At 38.2% G+C, this 17,902-nt stretch overlaps 1 protein-coding gene across 1 annotated transcript; it reads right to left on the reverse strand.

Annotated features, from left to right (window-relative positions):
- Window positions 1-359: 359 nt before the first annotated feature.
- On the reverse strand, window positions 360-2,463 carry foxi1 (forkhead box i1). The gene is made up of 2 exons (XM_042508570.2): window positions 1,586-2,463; window positions 360-1,347 (listed from the first exon to the last, which is right to left on the reverse strand). The coding sequence occupies exons 1-2, from the start codon at window positions 2,250-2,252 to the stop codon at window positions 818-820; spliced, it is 1,197 nt and encodes a 398-aa protein (XP_042364504.2). The 5' UTR covers window positions 2,253-2,463; the 3' UTR covers window positions 360-817.
- Window positions 2,464-17,902: the final 15,439 nt, after the last annotated feature.

Genomic DNA, 17,902 nt, shown 5'->3' on the forward strand with positions numbered 1-17,902 from the left:
AAAACCACAGCTTTCAACTGACCCAACATGCCCTCAACAGGAATAAAAGTGATTTTCATGTAGGAGATAATGTAAGAGATAAATAAAGTACTAATGGTGACCTCTCCGAGGGGTGAGTTACACAGAAATCATTCAGTTATGAAAACACAACGGAATCACAGCTTTCGACTGACCCCACTCGCGGGAGATAAATAAGGTACGAGATAAATAAAGTCAATCCTATAAATAATAATATGAAGTAGATATTAGTAGGTGTTACAGTCTTGGCCGAGACAATTATCTCCTTTTTTAAAAAATCCAACACGTGAAGATAGGTAGGAAAATTACCACAAACCATAAAATGACGCATAAACCTTGAGTTAAAATAAATGACTTTTATTCAAACATCAACGTGAGTTTAAATAAAAAACACAAAACACAATTCAGTCTAAAATACACGTCTTCTTATGAAAAATAATTTCTGTACATGTGTCTTCTTTAATAAGACAGGGAGCTGGCCCAATCGAGCAGCTACAAAAGAAAAAACATAAGTAAAAGCATCCATCAGTTCATATTTTTGCGTGGGCTGGTTTGTGAACGGAATAATTTTCTACAAATAAACATGTTTGTTGCACTTGAATCATTGAGAAGTGGCCGTTTATAACTATAAATATTCCTTTTTAATACACTGGAATATATTTTCCCAGTTTGGAGGGGTTGTTGTGTGAAAAAAATACCAGTTTATCTCCAGTGCTACTTTTACAATGAGGCCTACTAACCAGAAAATGAGTAATAAGTAATAACAGAAATGTGAAGACTAACTAATGATAATTACAGTCTACACCTCTGTTCCTTCCCGGCTGTATATGAGGTTATTAACACTGAAGTGGTTGGAGAGGCTCTGTACTGATGTGTAATAGTTCATTCTGTTGTTTTCAGAGTTCAGAGGAGAGATTAAAGTAGGCGAGTAGGAGCCCAGTCCGGACATGCCCTCCCTGCTCTGAGATAGTCCCCCGAGATGCCCGGAGCCGTAGTCCCGCTCCACGCCGCCCCGGGAGCCCTCGTTGCTGCCCGCCAACAGCGAGTTCACGCTGGAGACAAAATTACTGTAACACGGGCTGTGCTCCGCGGAGGGAGACGGGGACGACTTGGGCTCGGTGGAGGCCGGAGATCCGTGCAGGCTGGGCGGGGAGGAGCTCAGGAGGCTGGCGGTGTCGGAGAGCTTGTGCGGGCCGTCTTCTGACTTGACGGGGAGCGCGGTGCTGTCAGACCCGCTGATGTCAGACCTCCTTTTTCTCTTTCGCCTGAAGTTGCCATTGTCGAACATCTTCTCACAGTTTGGGTCCAGAGTCCAGTAGTTCCCTTTACCTGGATTACAAAGAAAATGAGGGTTAAATATAGATGGAAAACTTTTTTCGGCACATAATGGAATTAACAATCGATGTTTTTATCTTTACGAATATAGTCAAACTGGAATTATTTCATTTGTTTAAGGTGCTATTAATCAGTTTTAAGAGTTTATCGTGTACAAAAACATCATCAATACAGCACATGTGATTCAAGCCAAGATTTACGCAAATATATATGTATATATATTTTGACTCACCGGGGTCATCCTCGTCCCGTGCCACTTTCTTGAAGCAGTCGTTCAGTGACAAGTTGTGTCGGATTGAATTTTGCCATCCAGCTTTGCTCTTCTTGTAGAAAGGAAAGTTGTCCGCCACGTACTGATAAATCTGACTCAGAGTCAACTTTTTGTCTTGTGCGTTTTGTATGGCCATGGCAATCAGCGCTGAGTAGGAGTAAGGTGGTCTGACCATCTTGAAGAGCTCCTGCTGGCTGGATATGGACAGCCAGCCCAGATCTGCTCCACCAAACCCGGTAGGAGGCGGTAAGAACTGCCTCTGGTTCGACCCGTATCCAGACTGAATGTAGGACGAGCTGTTGTTTCCAGGAAGATACGGAGAGGAGTTGATGCTGGGTCCGTTCAGCCAGAGGTACGGGTTCGTGGACGGGGAGGTGTACTCTCCGAGGCCGTAGCTGGAGGGGTGCGTCGGCGGCCTCTGGGGGTGATGGTGGTGGAGGTTCTGTTGGTACACACCGTAGTTATCGCAGTACACGGCCATGTCCAGGAGCTCCTGCGCGCTGTGGTGCTGAATGGGGCTGGTCTGCTGGTTGGATGGTTGGTGTCCAAAAGCGTTCATAATCCGCCCTAACCAGATTCCCCAAAACCTAATTTCGTCTCTGCGTCTCTCCCTCAGGACTGATTTCATCCTCAGAGGGAGGAGTATTTATGCGCAGCGCTCGGAGACTCTACAGGTAGCCCATTGAAAACTTTTGGGTTGGTCACACCCCTCTTTTCTGTCCTGCTACAGCACAGTGGTATTGACCCAAATCTCCATGTCAATGAGCACCGATACTGACTTCAACTGCAACGATGAGCTTTACTTTATTTTAAAGGTATATCCCCATTAAGGCATGACTATTATCCGTGCGTAATTACGCACTGAAGCTTGAGTTGGATAGAGGATTTTGTTATACACAAAGACAACAAAGACCAATTGAAAGTCACGCTATGGCTCTAGAGGGTCACAAGAGTATATATTTGTTCTAAACACTTAAGACTTCTTATAAAAAATTAAGTTTGTTTGGTTTTTTTAATGATCTTTGTTGAATAACTAGATATAATTTTAGCAGTGACTGGAGAGCTCCCACAGATGGATATGATTTCCTTTTACAAACTTCAAGTCCTTGAAGATAAAAGTCTAAAGTCCAGTTTTTTTAGAGATGAACTATAAATAAGGGTTGCAAAAAATAGAATCAACTATGATTCACACATTGTTGCGCACTGATTGTCAGCAGGTTAGAACCTGTTGATTTTTCTGCAGGAAAGTGTCAAACCCAAACAGCACAGACCCGTGTATGTTTATAAAAAGCCACCCTCTCTTCAGAGAAATTCGTTTGCAATAAACACTTCACAAGTGCCGAAAGTTTAGTGTCAACAAGTGTCTCGTGGACAAAAAAACCCACACCCAGCAGGCTCGTGAAGAAATCAGGCGATATGTGCCTCGTTGAATAAAATGAGAAATTGCTGTAAAAATACAGACAAATTCTAACAGTAATGTTTGCTTCCCCCCAAATACAGTAAAAACATACATCCTGTTGCCATTTAAAGTCAAAATTACAAAACATAACATGCTACTGTAGAATACTGTCATAAATTGAACACTAATATGCTATTGAGGGAATTTACACTGATGACACTGTAAAATAACAGCAGCAGCTGTAATTTACCGCAATTTTACGGGAAAATCTGTTACATTGAAATTAATAGCGTTCAACAGTTTCTCAAACTTTGACATTTAAATTCGACAAACAAAAGTGCTTTTATCTGCCCAGATAATTAAAATTGGAAGTAGAAAGAAAAAATATGGTAGAATAACAGCAACACGATGTAGAATTATTATAAATATAGACAAACATGATAACATGCGGGTTCATCTTTAGAGTTAAAGAGAAAAGAGAAATAAATACCAGGCAAAAATGTCTAGATTACAGTGACGATAATGAGCTTCTAATGGGAGCTCCAATAAAAACGTCCTCCTAAAGACTTAAAGTATTCTGATTTTATTCATTTAGGGTAACAAAAGAGCTGCTGCTGGTTTCTAGAGCCGACCTCTGGCAGGCAGATGGTCCGAGTTTCGAGTAACAGAAAGGCGATAATAGCACCGATACTCCAGTCGTTTTAAAAAGTTTGACTTAACAGTTTGTCTCCCACGATATCATGATATTATAATAGCACGTCTGAAACTTATTATAAAGTGGCTATGAACTACTGCTCATATTTTGAAATATGCTGCTTTAATAAGGGCACATTTGAGTTTCCCCCCTCATGATAGGCCTATAATGCCATTAATACGACTTCGTTATGGTGTTTAGGATTTACACAACTCAAGTTTATCTTCACACGCGAGCCCAAGGACAACATTTTAAATTGTAAATGACTAGTCGCCCCCATGTTCAAGTCTGTGGCCATCCCTGTGTAGAGTGGGCTCTGCAGGTTGCTGCAGGAGTCCGGCACTAATCGGCCGAAAATTCCTCCTCTCCATGACCTTGATGTAATTGTTTGGCTCCAAGGTGTTGTCCCGACCACAGGGCTGTACAGCGGTGGCAAGCAGTAGACTCCACGGGGGGGAAGTGGCATTTAACCCCCAGATGAAAACAACACAACCTGTTAGGTGTCTAACACCCAGTACAGCTAATTACTGCTGACTGCTGACTGGTTATGTGGATGTGAAATGATAATCCTGCAGCCTGACACCTAAATATTCACAATCTAAAGGAGGTTTTGTAGTGCTGAGGTATCAAAGGCTCTTATGACTTTTACATCTAACTTATTATATAAAGTGAAGACAGGTAATGTGGGACATCAGGTAAAATGAGACAAATGAGGTTTGAGTCACCAAACATGTTCTTGAGTTGTTGCTATGAATGTGATTTACATGAACAGTTATTTTTATTGATCTGAGATAACTGGGTTGGGCAGAGCAAAGGGCAGAACTTGCAAAGTAAGCCATGGGACATGTTGATTTTTCTCATTTTGGCTAAAACAATAAGAGTATAGCACCAAAAAATGATATAGGGTGTTGCTTTTTATTTACTGTTTGGCTTATAAGCAAAACATTTTCACAATACACTTTACTTTTTTTAGAAAAGGGTTTTGAGTGAGGAGACAAAAAATTAACCTAAAATAAGACTTTTTAAGTGAAACCATTATGTTTTTATACCAGGTGCCATAAAATTAGGACTTGTGCTATCGTGTGTCACTCTGTCACATTTCAGACATTTTATACATTTTTACACTTGAAAAAAATATTAAATATTAATGCTGTGAGTCCATGTCCGTCAGAATACTCCAGAATTAGCCATAATTGTCACACACATGCATGTCCATTGTAGAAAATGCGGCACCAATAAGTCAGGCAACAAATGAAAGAGGAAAACACGGCAGAAAAATGGAACAATCTTTTCTGATAAATTGCCACAGGTTACATTATGATTTGCTAAACTAATGACTAAAATGATAAATGGATTTAACCATCTAAAAAAATACCAAACATGATTATCCCATTTTACATCAAAAGGCTGTCCCATTTCACCTGAACATGACATCAGAGTGATGTTGGGGTCCTTGAAGTGTTTGGAGGTCCAGAGTTTCTAAATTATTCTACTTAACATGTTTTCTTCATAGAAATAGCAAAGAACCATAACAAGTTATAAAAGTAATATTTAAGGTAGTCTGACGTTTTAGGTGGTTTCTTGATAATCTACCAAAAAGTGTCCCAATTTATCTGACTTCACCCCATTTATGTGGGCAAATACTTTTTTAAGCACTAAAATGACTTTTTAATTATTTTACTATATTTATCATCCTATCAGCATTTGCTATTTTACATCGGGGCTGATTTAGCATCCATCAGTCACAATTTTCCCCAATTTCCCTCTCAGATTAAGTTCAGAGACGTCAAATGTGGCTGGACATGGCAACCTCAAGCCCCCGTGTCATTGCAAAGTAATAATTCAAACATGCTGACTGTGTGGGAAGGGGAGGGGGTGTCTATTGTTGCTCTGCCATGTCTGTCTTCATCCCCTGTTTCCTCAAGCTTTTGGAGGTCATGGGAGCTTTTCTTTGGGAGATCAAGTCAATCACGGCAGGGTCAGAGAGTCACGGCTGAACCACCGCAGGCCCCATCAGACCGAGAGCAGAGAAAACCATACACGGCTGCTGCAGGTGATGGGAGAATCACACACACTGCTGCTGCTCCAGTCAGTGTGTGTGTGTGAGCACAGTTTACTGCTGGGATTACAGCTAAACACTCGCTGGAATCGACACACCCTCAGGGTTAAAAAAGCTCGTTTTCTGTATGCAGACTTGGCTTTAAGCATGTGGCCGTATGAGTTTGACATCTAACTGTTATTGCTTTGGAGTAATTACCAAATTATTAGATGCACTTAAGGCCAATCAAATCATGAGAGGCTCTGATAAAGTCATTAATTCTGACTGTGTAAACAAAATGATCCCTTTCTGTAGCCAGCGGCTTGCCCCTCTCAGAGTCTCCCCCCAGTGGAGGAACAAAGCAAAGCAGAGACAACAATTTGAGGGCTAATTAATGTACAGCCTGGGCGCAGAGAGACACGTGAAAATAAAAGCTGGATGCTTTGCAGGAAGTTAGTTCCTCGGCAGCTCAGACTGTGCAGCAGATTAAAGACGCTTGAAGTGTTATGATGTGAAACTTGGCAGGCAGAGAAGCTGTCTGGCCTCGGAGCATCCTTCATCTCTGCACTCGATGGTCTTTACTCTTCAAGATGGCAAAGACACATCTACTGTTTTTCACATTTATAATAGTGTCTCCAGCTGAGCTTTGCGCTTTTCCTTAAGACATTTAAAGAGTTTAAAGGGGAGTATTTAAAAGAACGATCACCTTGATTTCTGAATGAAACGTTAAAATTTCACATTTTCATTTATGACAACTTATATAGTTGGTAAAAAATATAATTTACAGCTTTTTAAACCTCAATTTAGCTGTTGCATAGGGTAACAATATTTTAGTAATAGTAATAATAATTGCACAAATTTAATTTTCATTTTCAGACATATTTCATGATATAGAAAACTTGGAATAGCAATTTGTTTCTGATATTTCTACAAAAAAAACTCAAATTAAACATTCTGAAAATTAAATTTACTCATTTCCTCTGAGTGAAAAATCCAAAAATCTGTAAATATGGAAATATTTTCCATTTCAAAAGTTTGACTTGTAGACACAAGACGCCTTTTACTTCACTGAAAGGTCAACTCAGAGCAAGGGCGAGCGTTTGTTTCAACATCAGGGACGACTCATATATAAAAGTTTACGTCTGTGATTTGGTGATATCACAATGTAACAAACAGAATACAATGTGCACAGAGAGAGCCAATTGACCAATCAGAGCAGACTGAGATTCTCAGGAGGCGGGACATAAGCTCAGACAGACTCTTTCATACAGAGGTGATGCAGAAAATGAGCATTTTGAACATTAAAGCATGTAAACCTATTCTAGTAGACCCCCAAAAGACAAATAGAACTGTTTCTGCTGAACAGCCAAAAAAAAAAATCGATATACAAGTTTGCTTCGATAACATTATGCACTTGACTTTAGCCATTTGTTTGCTTTCATCATTTCCGTTTGTCGTCTCTTCTACGGAGCTGAATTGCAAATCAGAGCAATTTAATGTGGTAAAAATGGTGAATGGACTGGGCTTGTATAGCGATTTTCAAGTGTTTTTGACCAGTCAAAGCGCTTTCACACTACATGTCACATTCTCCCATTCACACACACATTCACACACTGGTGGCCAAGGTTACCGTACATGGTGCCACCTGTTACTCAGTGATCACTCACACGATTCACACTCTGAAGTCGCAGCATCGGGAGCATTCTGCAGTTCAGTATGTTGCCCAAGGATACTTCACCCCTCATTTCAACATGCTACATCAGATGGAAAGAAAAAACAGGCTAGTGCCAACAGCAGGGTGACAAACTAGGACGACAGACGATCACCAACGGCTCTACACTGACTGACTGACCACTGACCGTCGTCTTGGCGTATCAGGGCCCAAAGTTGCACGCTCCATTGCGATGGGCTTTCAAACTACTTGAGATGTCACAAAATCAGCTCGAACATACACGACTCAAACTTTAAGATGAGCATCGCGATATTTTTCTCCATCAGCGGAAAAAGGTACACACATCATTCTGCACAGTGAAGTCCAAACATCCAAGTGAAGTAACAAGCAAACCATATTTTTGGAGGGGGACTTTAAGTTTGCTTTGAAGGCATTTGGGTCAAAAGCTTCAACTCAAACTTCAACTATCATTAGTACATAAATATCTCAAGGTATTTGTCTACCTGCCAGGCCCGAGGGAGGTGAATATGTTTCTTAGTAATTAGACGTTCCTCCCTGTCTAGTCCCCTCTGACCAATTACTGTTTGGCCCTGACAGTCCGTCTCCAGGAGTTAGGGAGGCAGCCCTGTAGACAGCACGCTGACCGAGGGAGAAATACAACCAGCCCCGGCCTTCTGCCTCGCTGCTGCTGCTGCTTGAATTAGCTTAATGCTCTCCTGCACTGGGCAGATTTACACCTCCGCTCCTGATTACGTCCTCCGAGAGATCAGATGTTACTGTTCTGTAAGTGCCAAAAATCACACTTTGCTGGGCTCAGCTGCAGAGAGGTTAAATATACTCTGCCCGCTGTTTCCTGCCGTGGTCTTTAAAATACAGAAACTTGGCATCGGGAGAGTCATGAAATGGGAATAGTATAAGTAGAGATATTTCAACTCTAAAAATTCCACCAGCCATTAAATAACTGCTGCTTCGATTCAGCGGTGCAAAGACTCTGTGGACATCATTTGATGTAGCAGGGTGCTGGTGGCATCAAGACTATTAATTTGACCTTAAAATTATATATACACAAGCCAAAGGTTTGTGTCACTTTGGTGATTACTCATGCAGGCTGCGTGATGTGGCAGGACGCACTGACAGTGATATCCAGATGAGGGCAGCATTGCTTTAGACATTGAGAATTACTCAACAAACCATAATCTTTACAACACCTATCATCTATCAACCACGCTGTGCAGCTTTCCAGGAGGCAACATACATCAAAAACCCAGAATCTGATCAGTGTATTGATTTTAATCACGTAGAATTTAAGAAATACCGAGGCTTTGGAATTTAAAGTGAAAGTGATAAATATGTTTCACTGTCTGCAAGTTGGTGCACAAGAGTTTTTACAACCTTTATGGTTCTCTGTTTGCATGCTGCTTTAGAAATATTAACAGTTTTCTGTGGTGGAATGTAACTAAGTACATTTACTCAGGTACTGTATGAATTTGAGGTACTGGCACTTTGAGTATTTTCTTTTCTTGCCACTTTATACTTTTACTCCACTCTATGTTTTAGAGAGAAATATTGTCCTTTTTACTTAATACATTCATCTGAAAGCTTTAGTTTATTTTAAAATTAAGATTTTTTGTATAAAAACATGAGAGTTCATAAAGCAGGACCAAACAATATACAAGTACAACTGAAACATTTAGTTGATTAATCAGTTAGTTGATTGACAGAAAATTAATTGCAAATGATTTTGATGAAAATATAAATCTGTTTTTTTAAATATAATTTTGGGTTATGTGGCATATTTTGTTTTCATTTAAAACAAATCTTTTGGGTGTTTTTTTTCTGTTTGTGTTCTTAATCTTTTTGTTTGTTTTGGGTGGTGATTTTTTTCTAATGATTTTGATCTAATGATCTAATGAGTTTTAAGTTTTAAAGTTAAGTTGGTGTTGTTGATTATATATACTTTTTATAAATAATTTTGAGTTTAGGGGTGTTTTTTTTTAAATAATGTTGAGTTTTAGGGGGGCTTTTAATACTGCAAGTACATGTTGCTGATAATCACTTTTACTGAAGTAACATTTTCAATGCTTGATTTTCACTTGTAACAGAGTATTTTCACAGTGTGGTTTCTAAATAAGTCTTCCTCTACCGACAATATTACTATGCATATATTCTGCTCTGAAGAGGTCGACAAGTTCGCAGTGTGTTATAATGTCAGATGTAAGCACAAGTGTGTATAATTATTCACATTTTGCCATTTAGAGTCAGAACTATAATGAAAAAAGTCCCTTGCTCTCTGTAAAGTTATGAGTTTAAAACATTTCCATCTATACTTGCAAAAAAACTTTTGAAGCAGCCCAAAAATTTAGACATGAGATCAAAAAGACCAAATTACAAAGATTTAATTAACCGACTCAAATCAATATTCCGCTATTGGGACAGCTTGCCTGTAGCACTTCTTGGTTATTTCCGTGTGAAGCTAGCTGGGAACTCTGCTTCCTCATCAAACCAGCTCTCCACCCCCGATCTGTAGGTATGTCTCCTAGCAACACGTCGCACCAACTGCCTGGGAAAACCCAGTGCTTCATAATAGCCTCAGCTAATATAGATCACCACCACTTGGCTCTCTCTCCCTCAAACCAAGATAATAAGCCTGTGTGTACCGAATGTACATTTTGTATTTAGTGCTGAATGCAGCACAAAATAACAAGCCCGGGTTTAAAATGCCAGCAGTTCCTCCTGTGCTTTATAGTCTGGTGTCGACTGGTCTCTGTGCTTGTAAGAGCTGCTTGTGACAGCCGCTCTTGATAAGAGAGTGATGGAGTGTCTGTCTGGAGTGTGTAAAGTTGGAGGCAGTACAGAAAAACAGCATTAAAGTGTTCAATCAAAGGCTTGGCTCACTTTCGACACGTTGGAAATGTGCTCAAAGGACAGTTTGCTACCAGCAGAATCTCACACTTTAATGGTATGAAGACATTTAAAACTTTAGTAAAAGTAACTTAAAATCTGTTTCTATCAGAAATGACTGTTGTCCATTTAAAGTATGGCTGCAACCAATGATTATTTTGAATTAAAAAAAAAACAATGAAATTTTAGGCTGGACCACCAACTACCCAAACCCCCTGGAGCCCAATTAATTAGCCAATTATTTCATCTCTAGAGCACCGTGTCCACCAAAAATCGGTACATCTACACGTGTTAGAAAAAGTCCAATTGTGTCAGTTCAACTACAATTGGACTTGTGTTAACACGTCTGTCCGGCTGAAATCATACCAAATCGAGTTTCTTGAAGTCGGACTAATACATCTAGATAATGTGGTTGGGAGTCGATTTATTCTTTCATGTATACACTTTAGTCGGATATGAACTGGCTGAGACGTTCTGCGCATGCTCCTAGTCGTCACACCGGACTTTGACCCGGATGTCAAAAAGCATAAATTTGTAGAAGAAATCCAGGAAAAACAAAAAAGACAAAGAACAGAAGTATCAACATGTAAAGGAAAGTGTAGACTACATACAAAATGAACAGTACCGAAAATATCCGTGTTTTCATCATTTGACATGCAGCCCATTTGCCACTCCGACAGCAACCAGCAGGAAGGGGGCATATCGCCACCTACTGTGGCAGAGTCGACGTACTTCTGCCAATAAATCGATTCTCTCTTGGTATTTGTAAATTGGGAAAAGGACAGTAGTCGAATGTCCCTGATTTATAATCTCCATATTATGTTAAAATAATAAAATAACTAAAACTAATACAGAAACTCATAAAAAAATTAATTGAAACTTAATATAAAAAAATAAGAATAAAAACTGAAAAAAGCAAACCCACTCTGGAAACAAACAAACTGAACTAAATAAAAATAAAAACAATAAACAAATAAAAGCTATTGAAAAACATACAAAATTATAATAACTATGATTTCAGAACCTGGACTCATAAACTGTTTAGCATTTTGACTTGAAAAAATCAATTATGAAAATAGTTACAGATGATTTTTTTTTTAGAAAACTTATCAGCTAATTGCTGGAGCTCTGCTTTAGAGACAAGCCACCTAAACTGCATCATCATATTGATGACTTCGTCTTGTTTCGCAGAAATAATTCCACAGTATTGTGTCCTCGCTGATTCATCTGTTACTATGATTTTTGTAAAGAAATCGAATGGATAATCTTCAGTAAACACTGACTCAATGTTTAGTCCATGTTTCTGGAGAGCGATGCAGATGCTCACACAATAGAGTATAATAACAGCAGCCTTGCTGTGATGTTTGCGTCGTCATTGAACACAATCCTTTCACTCAGTTTACTGAACCTCTGTGACAACTCAGGGGAGACAGAAAGGGTTCTTATGGCTCTCTGTGACAGCTACACACAACACTACACTGTCATGTTGACATCTATTGACTGCTGCAGGAGCTGCATGTTTGTTTACAGGCGGCTTTAACAGGCAGCTGTACATTTAGTCTCTGGATCCAGGTTGACATTTACAGTGGCAACTACTGTGACATTTTCTCATTTATTAGACAGTTAAACTACAAATAGCATCAGTAAACAGAGGGAGAACCGAAGCGGGATGGCATACTGTAATAATAAGATAAGATAGAACTTTTTTTTGTCCTCAGTGAGATGTGCAGAAGTTGCAGTGGAATATAAAAGTACAAAAAACATCAAAAAACAAATATCCAAAATTCCTAATCTACACAATTCAAAAAATATTAAAAAAAAAGATAAACAATCACACGTTGCTCACATCACAAGTTGAGGACAATGTGCTTTTATCTAGATTGAAACAGGGGGCATCATATTTACTCAATGTTTACCTTAAACCACCAGAAACTTTTACATTTGCATGAAAAACTGCAGTTTTGTCATACTGGAGTTACTGGTATAGATTAGAGCAGGGGTCTAAACTTTTTTGCACGAGGGCTGGAATACATAATGAGAAAATTTCTGGAGGCCAGCTGCTTCTGGCATCATGGGAGTTATTTAAAGAAAAAAAAAAATGAGACAACTGTCGACTTGCTTTAGGGCTCAGTATTAACAAGAATCTGGCGATGAAATAATCTTACACATGATGAACAGGTTACGCTCCAATATACTGTGATATTTTGCCATACTGTAAGCAGGGTGACATATTGGGCGATTTTTTAAGTCTAATTTTAAGGAAAACTGTCATAAAGACCATCCCACCTTATGCATACAATTTGAGTAGAAAAAGTTTACTTTTTTTACATACTTGTGCTGGTACTTATTTCTGCTCTTTATACATTTCTTTGCTTGGCATCAGAGTGACTGTAATGAACCACAGTCCCCCGCCCCCCCCAAGGATCAATAAAGTATTTCTGATTCTGATTATTAACTAGAAGAGTGACTGTGCACTAACAGACTTGTGTCTCTTACAAGCTAAGAGAGCAATAGCTATAGGATGGAAAGATGTGAACAAACCAAGTATAAAGCAAAATATGAAGGATTTGTTACTTTGGAAAAACTGACTTTTATTACAAAAGGAAAGCTGGCAGTTTTTGACAATATCTGGGGGAGATTAATGGACTTTTTTGAAACAAAATTCTGAAAAAGATCAATAAAACCAAAGACAGTACTGGGGTCTGGGCAACTAGAAATCAGAATATAACCTGTTGGAGCTCATGTTGTAATTATTTGCTGTTTTTGTTTTGTTTAATTTTTGGCTTGCCTATTGATTTTCTGATATACCATATTTGCTGCCAAGACTATTTAATTTATATGTAACATCTGTTAAAACTGAAAAAAGTGTGACGTACCTTCACATTCCTTGTTAAGGTCCCCTGATGACAAATCATGACCTTTGTGATCCCCTGACCTTTCCTCCAGCGCCACCTGCAGATGGACATTTGTGGTTATGATCGAAACGTCTCAAAAACTCTTGAATGGATGAAATCTGATGCAGACATTAGTTTAGTTCATGAGTAAATACTTGCAGTATTTGCTTCAGCCTCAGCCGAAATTTGCTAGCATGCTAACACACTAAACTAAGATGGTAAACATGAAATATTATTGATATCAGCATGTTAGCACGCTGACACTTTTTGCTAAAAGCCTAAAAAAATACTAATACTTTGTTACATCACTTCAATATTTTTGGGAGTATCTGTTCTTAATTTGAGTTTTTCTGTCATATTTTATGTTTACTCCACTATATTTCCTAAATAAAATGCATACTTTTACTTCAATACATTTCCCCTCAACTATTTTGTTACTTAGTACAAAATAGGGAAGGAATAGAGGAAGAAAAGAAGGGACGACTAAAGAACAAATGGGAGGGTTTGGAAAAACTGGATTTTCTTCTTTAAATCCTTCAAGTTGTAAAAAAGAAAAAAGGCCTTATTTTTTTTGTGTAATATGCACTCCATTTTTAAGGTAGTGCGAGCATTTATTTTATTTCACTACTTAAGTACATTTAATATCATACAATAACTTTTGATACTTAGGTAAAGCAAATATACTACAGATACTTTAAGACTTTCACTCAGGTTATGTTTTAATTGGCGACTTCTTGTGAGAAATCTGTACTTATACTCAAGTATGGCATTCGGGTACTTCATCCACCACTGCCTTTAGGTCTCTTAATATGAACTGACATTGTGGGCAATTGATATGGGCTAGCAATTGCAAAAGAATGACGAGATATAGATGTTTCAAATGCAGTTTGAATGGTAAAAATCTGTTCAGTCACTGCAGGAATACCAATATCTAAAGTCAAGAAAACTGCTCCAAATTCTGCAGGTTGTAGGCGGATGATATTCACATATTGACCCTGGGAAACATGCACTGATCATTTGAACAAGGGAAAAACATTTCTCTGAACATAAAAGCCTTTGAAAGTTCTTCTTAATGAGTCATGTTAAGAGGATATTGAGCTGGGGAACAATGGATGCGCTCCCCCTCAGTGCAGCCTCACAGATGCTCGCACGACTCGTTAACAGAAAATGTTCGCTGCAGAAGCTCATGTCTCAAGGTGCTGCACTGGCCTCAGATAATTCATCGATAATAAATTAAAATACATTGTTACAAACAGAGGCACAGAATCCAAACTTTACATAATTATTTCTCTCTCCTCGTGTAGTAATATGAATAAAGTTAAAGAACAATGGAAACATGATCTGGATAAACACCTACCACTTGAACAAAGAGACACGATCATACGACATACTTTTCAAAAATGCATTAGATATAAACTTATACAGATTAAAATAGTTAGAAAGATAGTAACTTTATCAGTCCCATTGTGAAATTCAGGTTTCCAGCAGCTCAGTATCTTATTGTACAGACATAAAAACAGGAGAGTAAAAAAATCACCCACAACAAACAATAAAAAGAGGTATAAAATATAAAAAGGATATAAAAGAATATCTATAAAAATCCCAATAATAAAAGAGCCAAAGAATGAGTATCAAAGAGTGGAATAAAAACCATGTGATGTCTGTGATAAAATAAATAAATGATAATAAATACTTTACTGTATAAAAGGCACAGTGCGTGCAACCTGAATTAAGATGTTAGAGTGCAAACAGAGCCCCTGTGCTAGTTAAACAAATAAATGCGTGCACTGAACATATATAACAAGCTGAATAAAATGAATCATAATATTTCTGATCTATTCTGGCATGAGTGTGGAAACAGACGATCCTTAATACATATGTTATGGCACTGCCCAGAAATAAGAACATTTTGGGATGTTTTAGATGTTTAGATGATGTAGATGTACTACAGACGCTTGTCAAGGTTTATATAAACAGGAGGCATATAATTTACTACAAGATATGTTTTTTTTTTAAAGATAAGCCAGTAAAATTTAATTTGAATCCAAACACTCTCATAACCATGTCACAAGTGTATCATAATACTGTTTTTTTACTCTGGCAAACTGTCTGAGTTGTGTATTTGTACTGTGTTGTGTTTTGTGTGTAGCTTTTTTGTGTTTTTTTTGTAGTACAAAATGTAAATTAAAAAATAAGCATAATGAAAAATGTTCACTGCCAAGGGTTTTTGAAGAAGAATTTACACTGAACATATAACCTAGCCTATGTTTGTCTTTTTTTATTTATACATTTCTGATGGCAATTTATTAAGCGACAGACAATAAGCTCAAATAAAAAGGAATCTGTACAGCAGCTAACATGAAAAGCTATGTTTTCTCTGCGACATCAACAGTGTAACAGCAAACCAGTATTCATGTCCATCACTTGTAGTGGAGAAAAAAAAAAAAGCCACGGGAATCCCACAGACGGCTGTGATTGGATATATGCAAGGCTGGTGATTTATGGTAATATTGTCCTCTTTCATTATGCGAAGGGAGACATTTACAGAGAAGCATGCACATTTGCAGCCTCCCAGCAAATGAAAGTGTGTCAAGAGGGAAAGAAAATATACACATTATTCCAGGCTGAAATGACAAATGAGATGGGGATAGAGTGCGCTGTAAATATATTTCTCCTGGAGAGAAGGAGCTCCAGTAGCTCACAGCTTCCCCCTCCACAAAGCCTCTGGAAATCCTCTCAATTAAGCGATGCATTTCCCTATGCTTTGAGGAGAGAGAGGGCGAAGCATAATGCCTGAGCACAAATCACTGAGAGCCTATTGAAATAGCTGCCAGTTAACTATGTAATATTACCACTGCTGAAATGCTTCACCCTTTATCCCTTTTCAATTGCAGGGCTAGATACTGAGGGTGCACTGGGTATTCTTGATAAGTGAATTATGCCATTGATGGAACTTTTTATTCCCACCTCGCTGTTTGGAGATAATGTGCTTATCATTGCAATGCAATAAGCAGATTTCAGTGACTATAAAAAAAATATATTGGACCCCTCCCCTTGGACTTCAAGTTTTATTGTTTTACAATTTTAAATCGCTGCAGATGAAATAAAGTTTTGGCACTCATCTTCCTAAAACTTTTTAATACCCAAGTGAAAACAAACCTGTTAAAATGGATTTAAATTAAGTAAATAAGTGATTGATTGCATAAAGATTCACCCGCCTCAGATCAATATTTAGTAGAGCTACCTTTTGGCAGCATCTTTTAGTCTATGCAGATAGATCTGTAGCAGCCGGGCACTGCGATTTTCTCCCTTTATTCTTTGCAACACTCCTCAAACTCTCAGTTCAGTTTACTATAGAGTTTTTTTTTGTTGCTGCAAATATATTGGACTGAGGTCTGGGCTCTGACTTGGCAACTTCAGGACATTAGTATTGTTGTTCTGAAGCCATTCCTGTGTGGCTGTATCTTTATGTTTGGGGTCATTATTTTGCAGGAAAATAAATCTTCCAAATCGCACTTCTCCTGCAGGTTTTCCTCCAGGATTTCTGTGCATTTTGCTGCATTCAAGTTCCCCGTTCCTTCACAAACATCCTCACAGCATGACACCACATGGCATCACCTTGTGCTATGTCTTTTTTCCCTTCCTTGTCACTGTTCCAGTTTTTTGATGAATCACCAGAGTGAAAGTTTTTGCATACACAGTGTCTTTTACCTCAGTCATAGAAGCCTGTAGCTCCCTCAGAGTCCACCGGCCTGCTCAAGTCAAGATTTACAGCAGTGATTTTTTTTTTTTTTTTGATTGACCTCGCTGTGCTTTGCTGCATTTCAGTTCTCTTGCTGTAGATTAGTTTTCTTTGTATTCATCATTTCGTTTTTGCCAGGATATTGACTGAACAGCCTTCAGATTCAGGTCTTTTTGCTACTGAACTAGAGAAACTTGTTGATTACACACAAGTGTTCTCAATCCAACTAATTACAGGACTTCTAGAAACAACTGGCTGCAGCAGTGATGAGTGTGTTACAGTGCAGGCAGTGAAAACCCAGACAACAGGCCTTTTTCTCACAGAGGATATTTGACATGTCACAGCAGAAAAAGCACAGGTATAAATGATTATACACATAATGGCTGAATTCAGTTTACCTGCATCAGTTTCAGGGTCTTGGGCTGTGGTTTAAAAGAAAAAACATTCTTTTCCTAAGAACTTTTCCTTGACACTGATGGAAAATAATTTAAAAAATAATTATAATTCTATAATACCAAGACAAAGTCACTCTGCAATATTTTCTGAGGTAGTAGTTATTGTTCTGTGAATGTCTCATACTGTTGCGCCCCTAATTGAGACGCATACTCAGAGTATACTTAGAGTTCTTCTAAAACCTCAGAAATACCGTTGTAACCCAATTGTTAAACTGAAAATAATAAACTTGGAAAAACGCTTAATTTGGAATATCCAAAATTAACTGATCAACTTCAGAAAAGTGTCATATTTGGAATAATAGCCGAATATTGTGTATGTAAACATAGTCAGTGACTTAATTCATTGTTGTTGTTTTTTTTTTTACATCTTTTGTCTTTTTCATTTAGTGCCAAAACAATTCCCGCTTACATTCAGCATGATTCAATAGTGTAAATGAAGACAAAGTCCAGAAAAGTCAGAAAAGGGAGAGATGAATACTTTTC

Source organism: Plectropomus leopardus, chromosome 19 (genome assembly GCF_026936395.1).
Source record: "Plectropomus leopardus strain MGB_pleo_1.0 chromosome 19, ASM2693639v1, whole genome shotgun sequence".
Lineage (NCBI taxonomy): Eukaryota > Metazoa > Chordata > Actinopteri > Perciformes > Serranidae > Plectropomus > Plectropomus leopardus.

Excerpts from the sequence above, each read along its gene's own strand:
- foxi1 (XM_042508570.2), bottom strand. The coding sequence starts at position 2,252 with ATGAAATCAGTCCTGAGGGAGAGACGCAGAGACGAAATTAGGTTTTGG. Across the intron at positions 1,348-1,585 it reads ACGGGACGAGGATGACCCCG|GTAAAGGGAACTACTGGACT; the intron begins GTGAGTCAAAAT and ends TTTGTAATCCAG.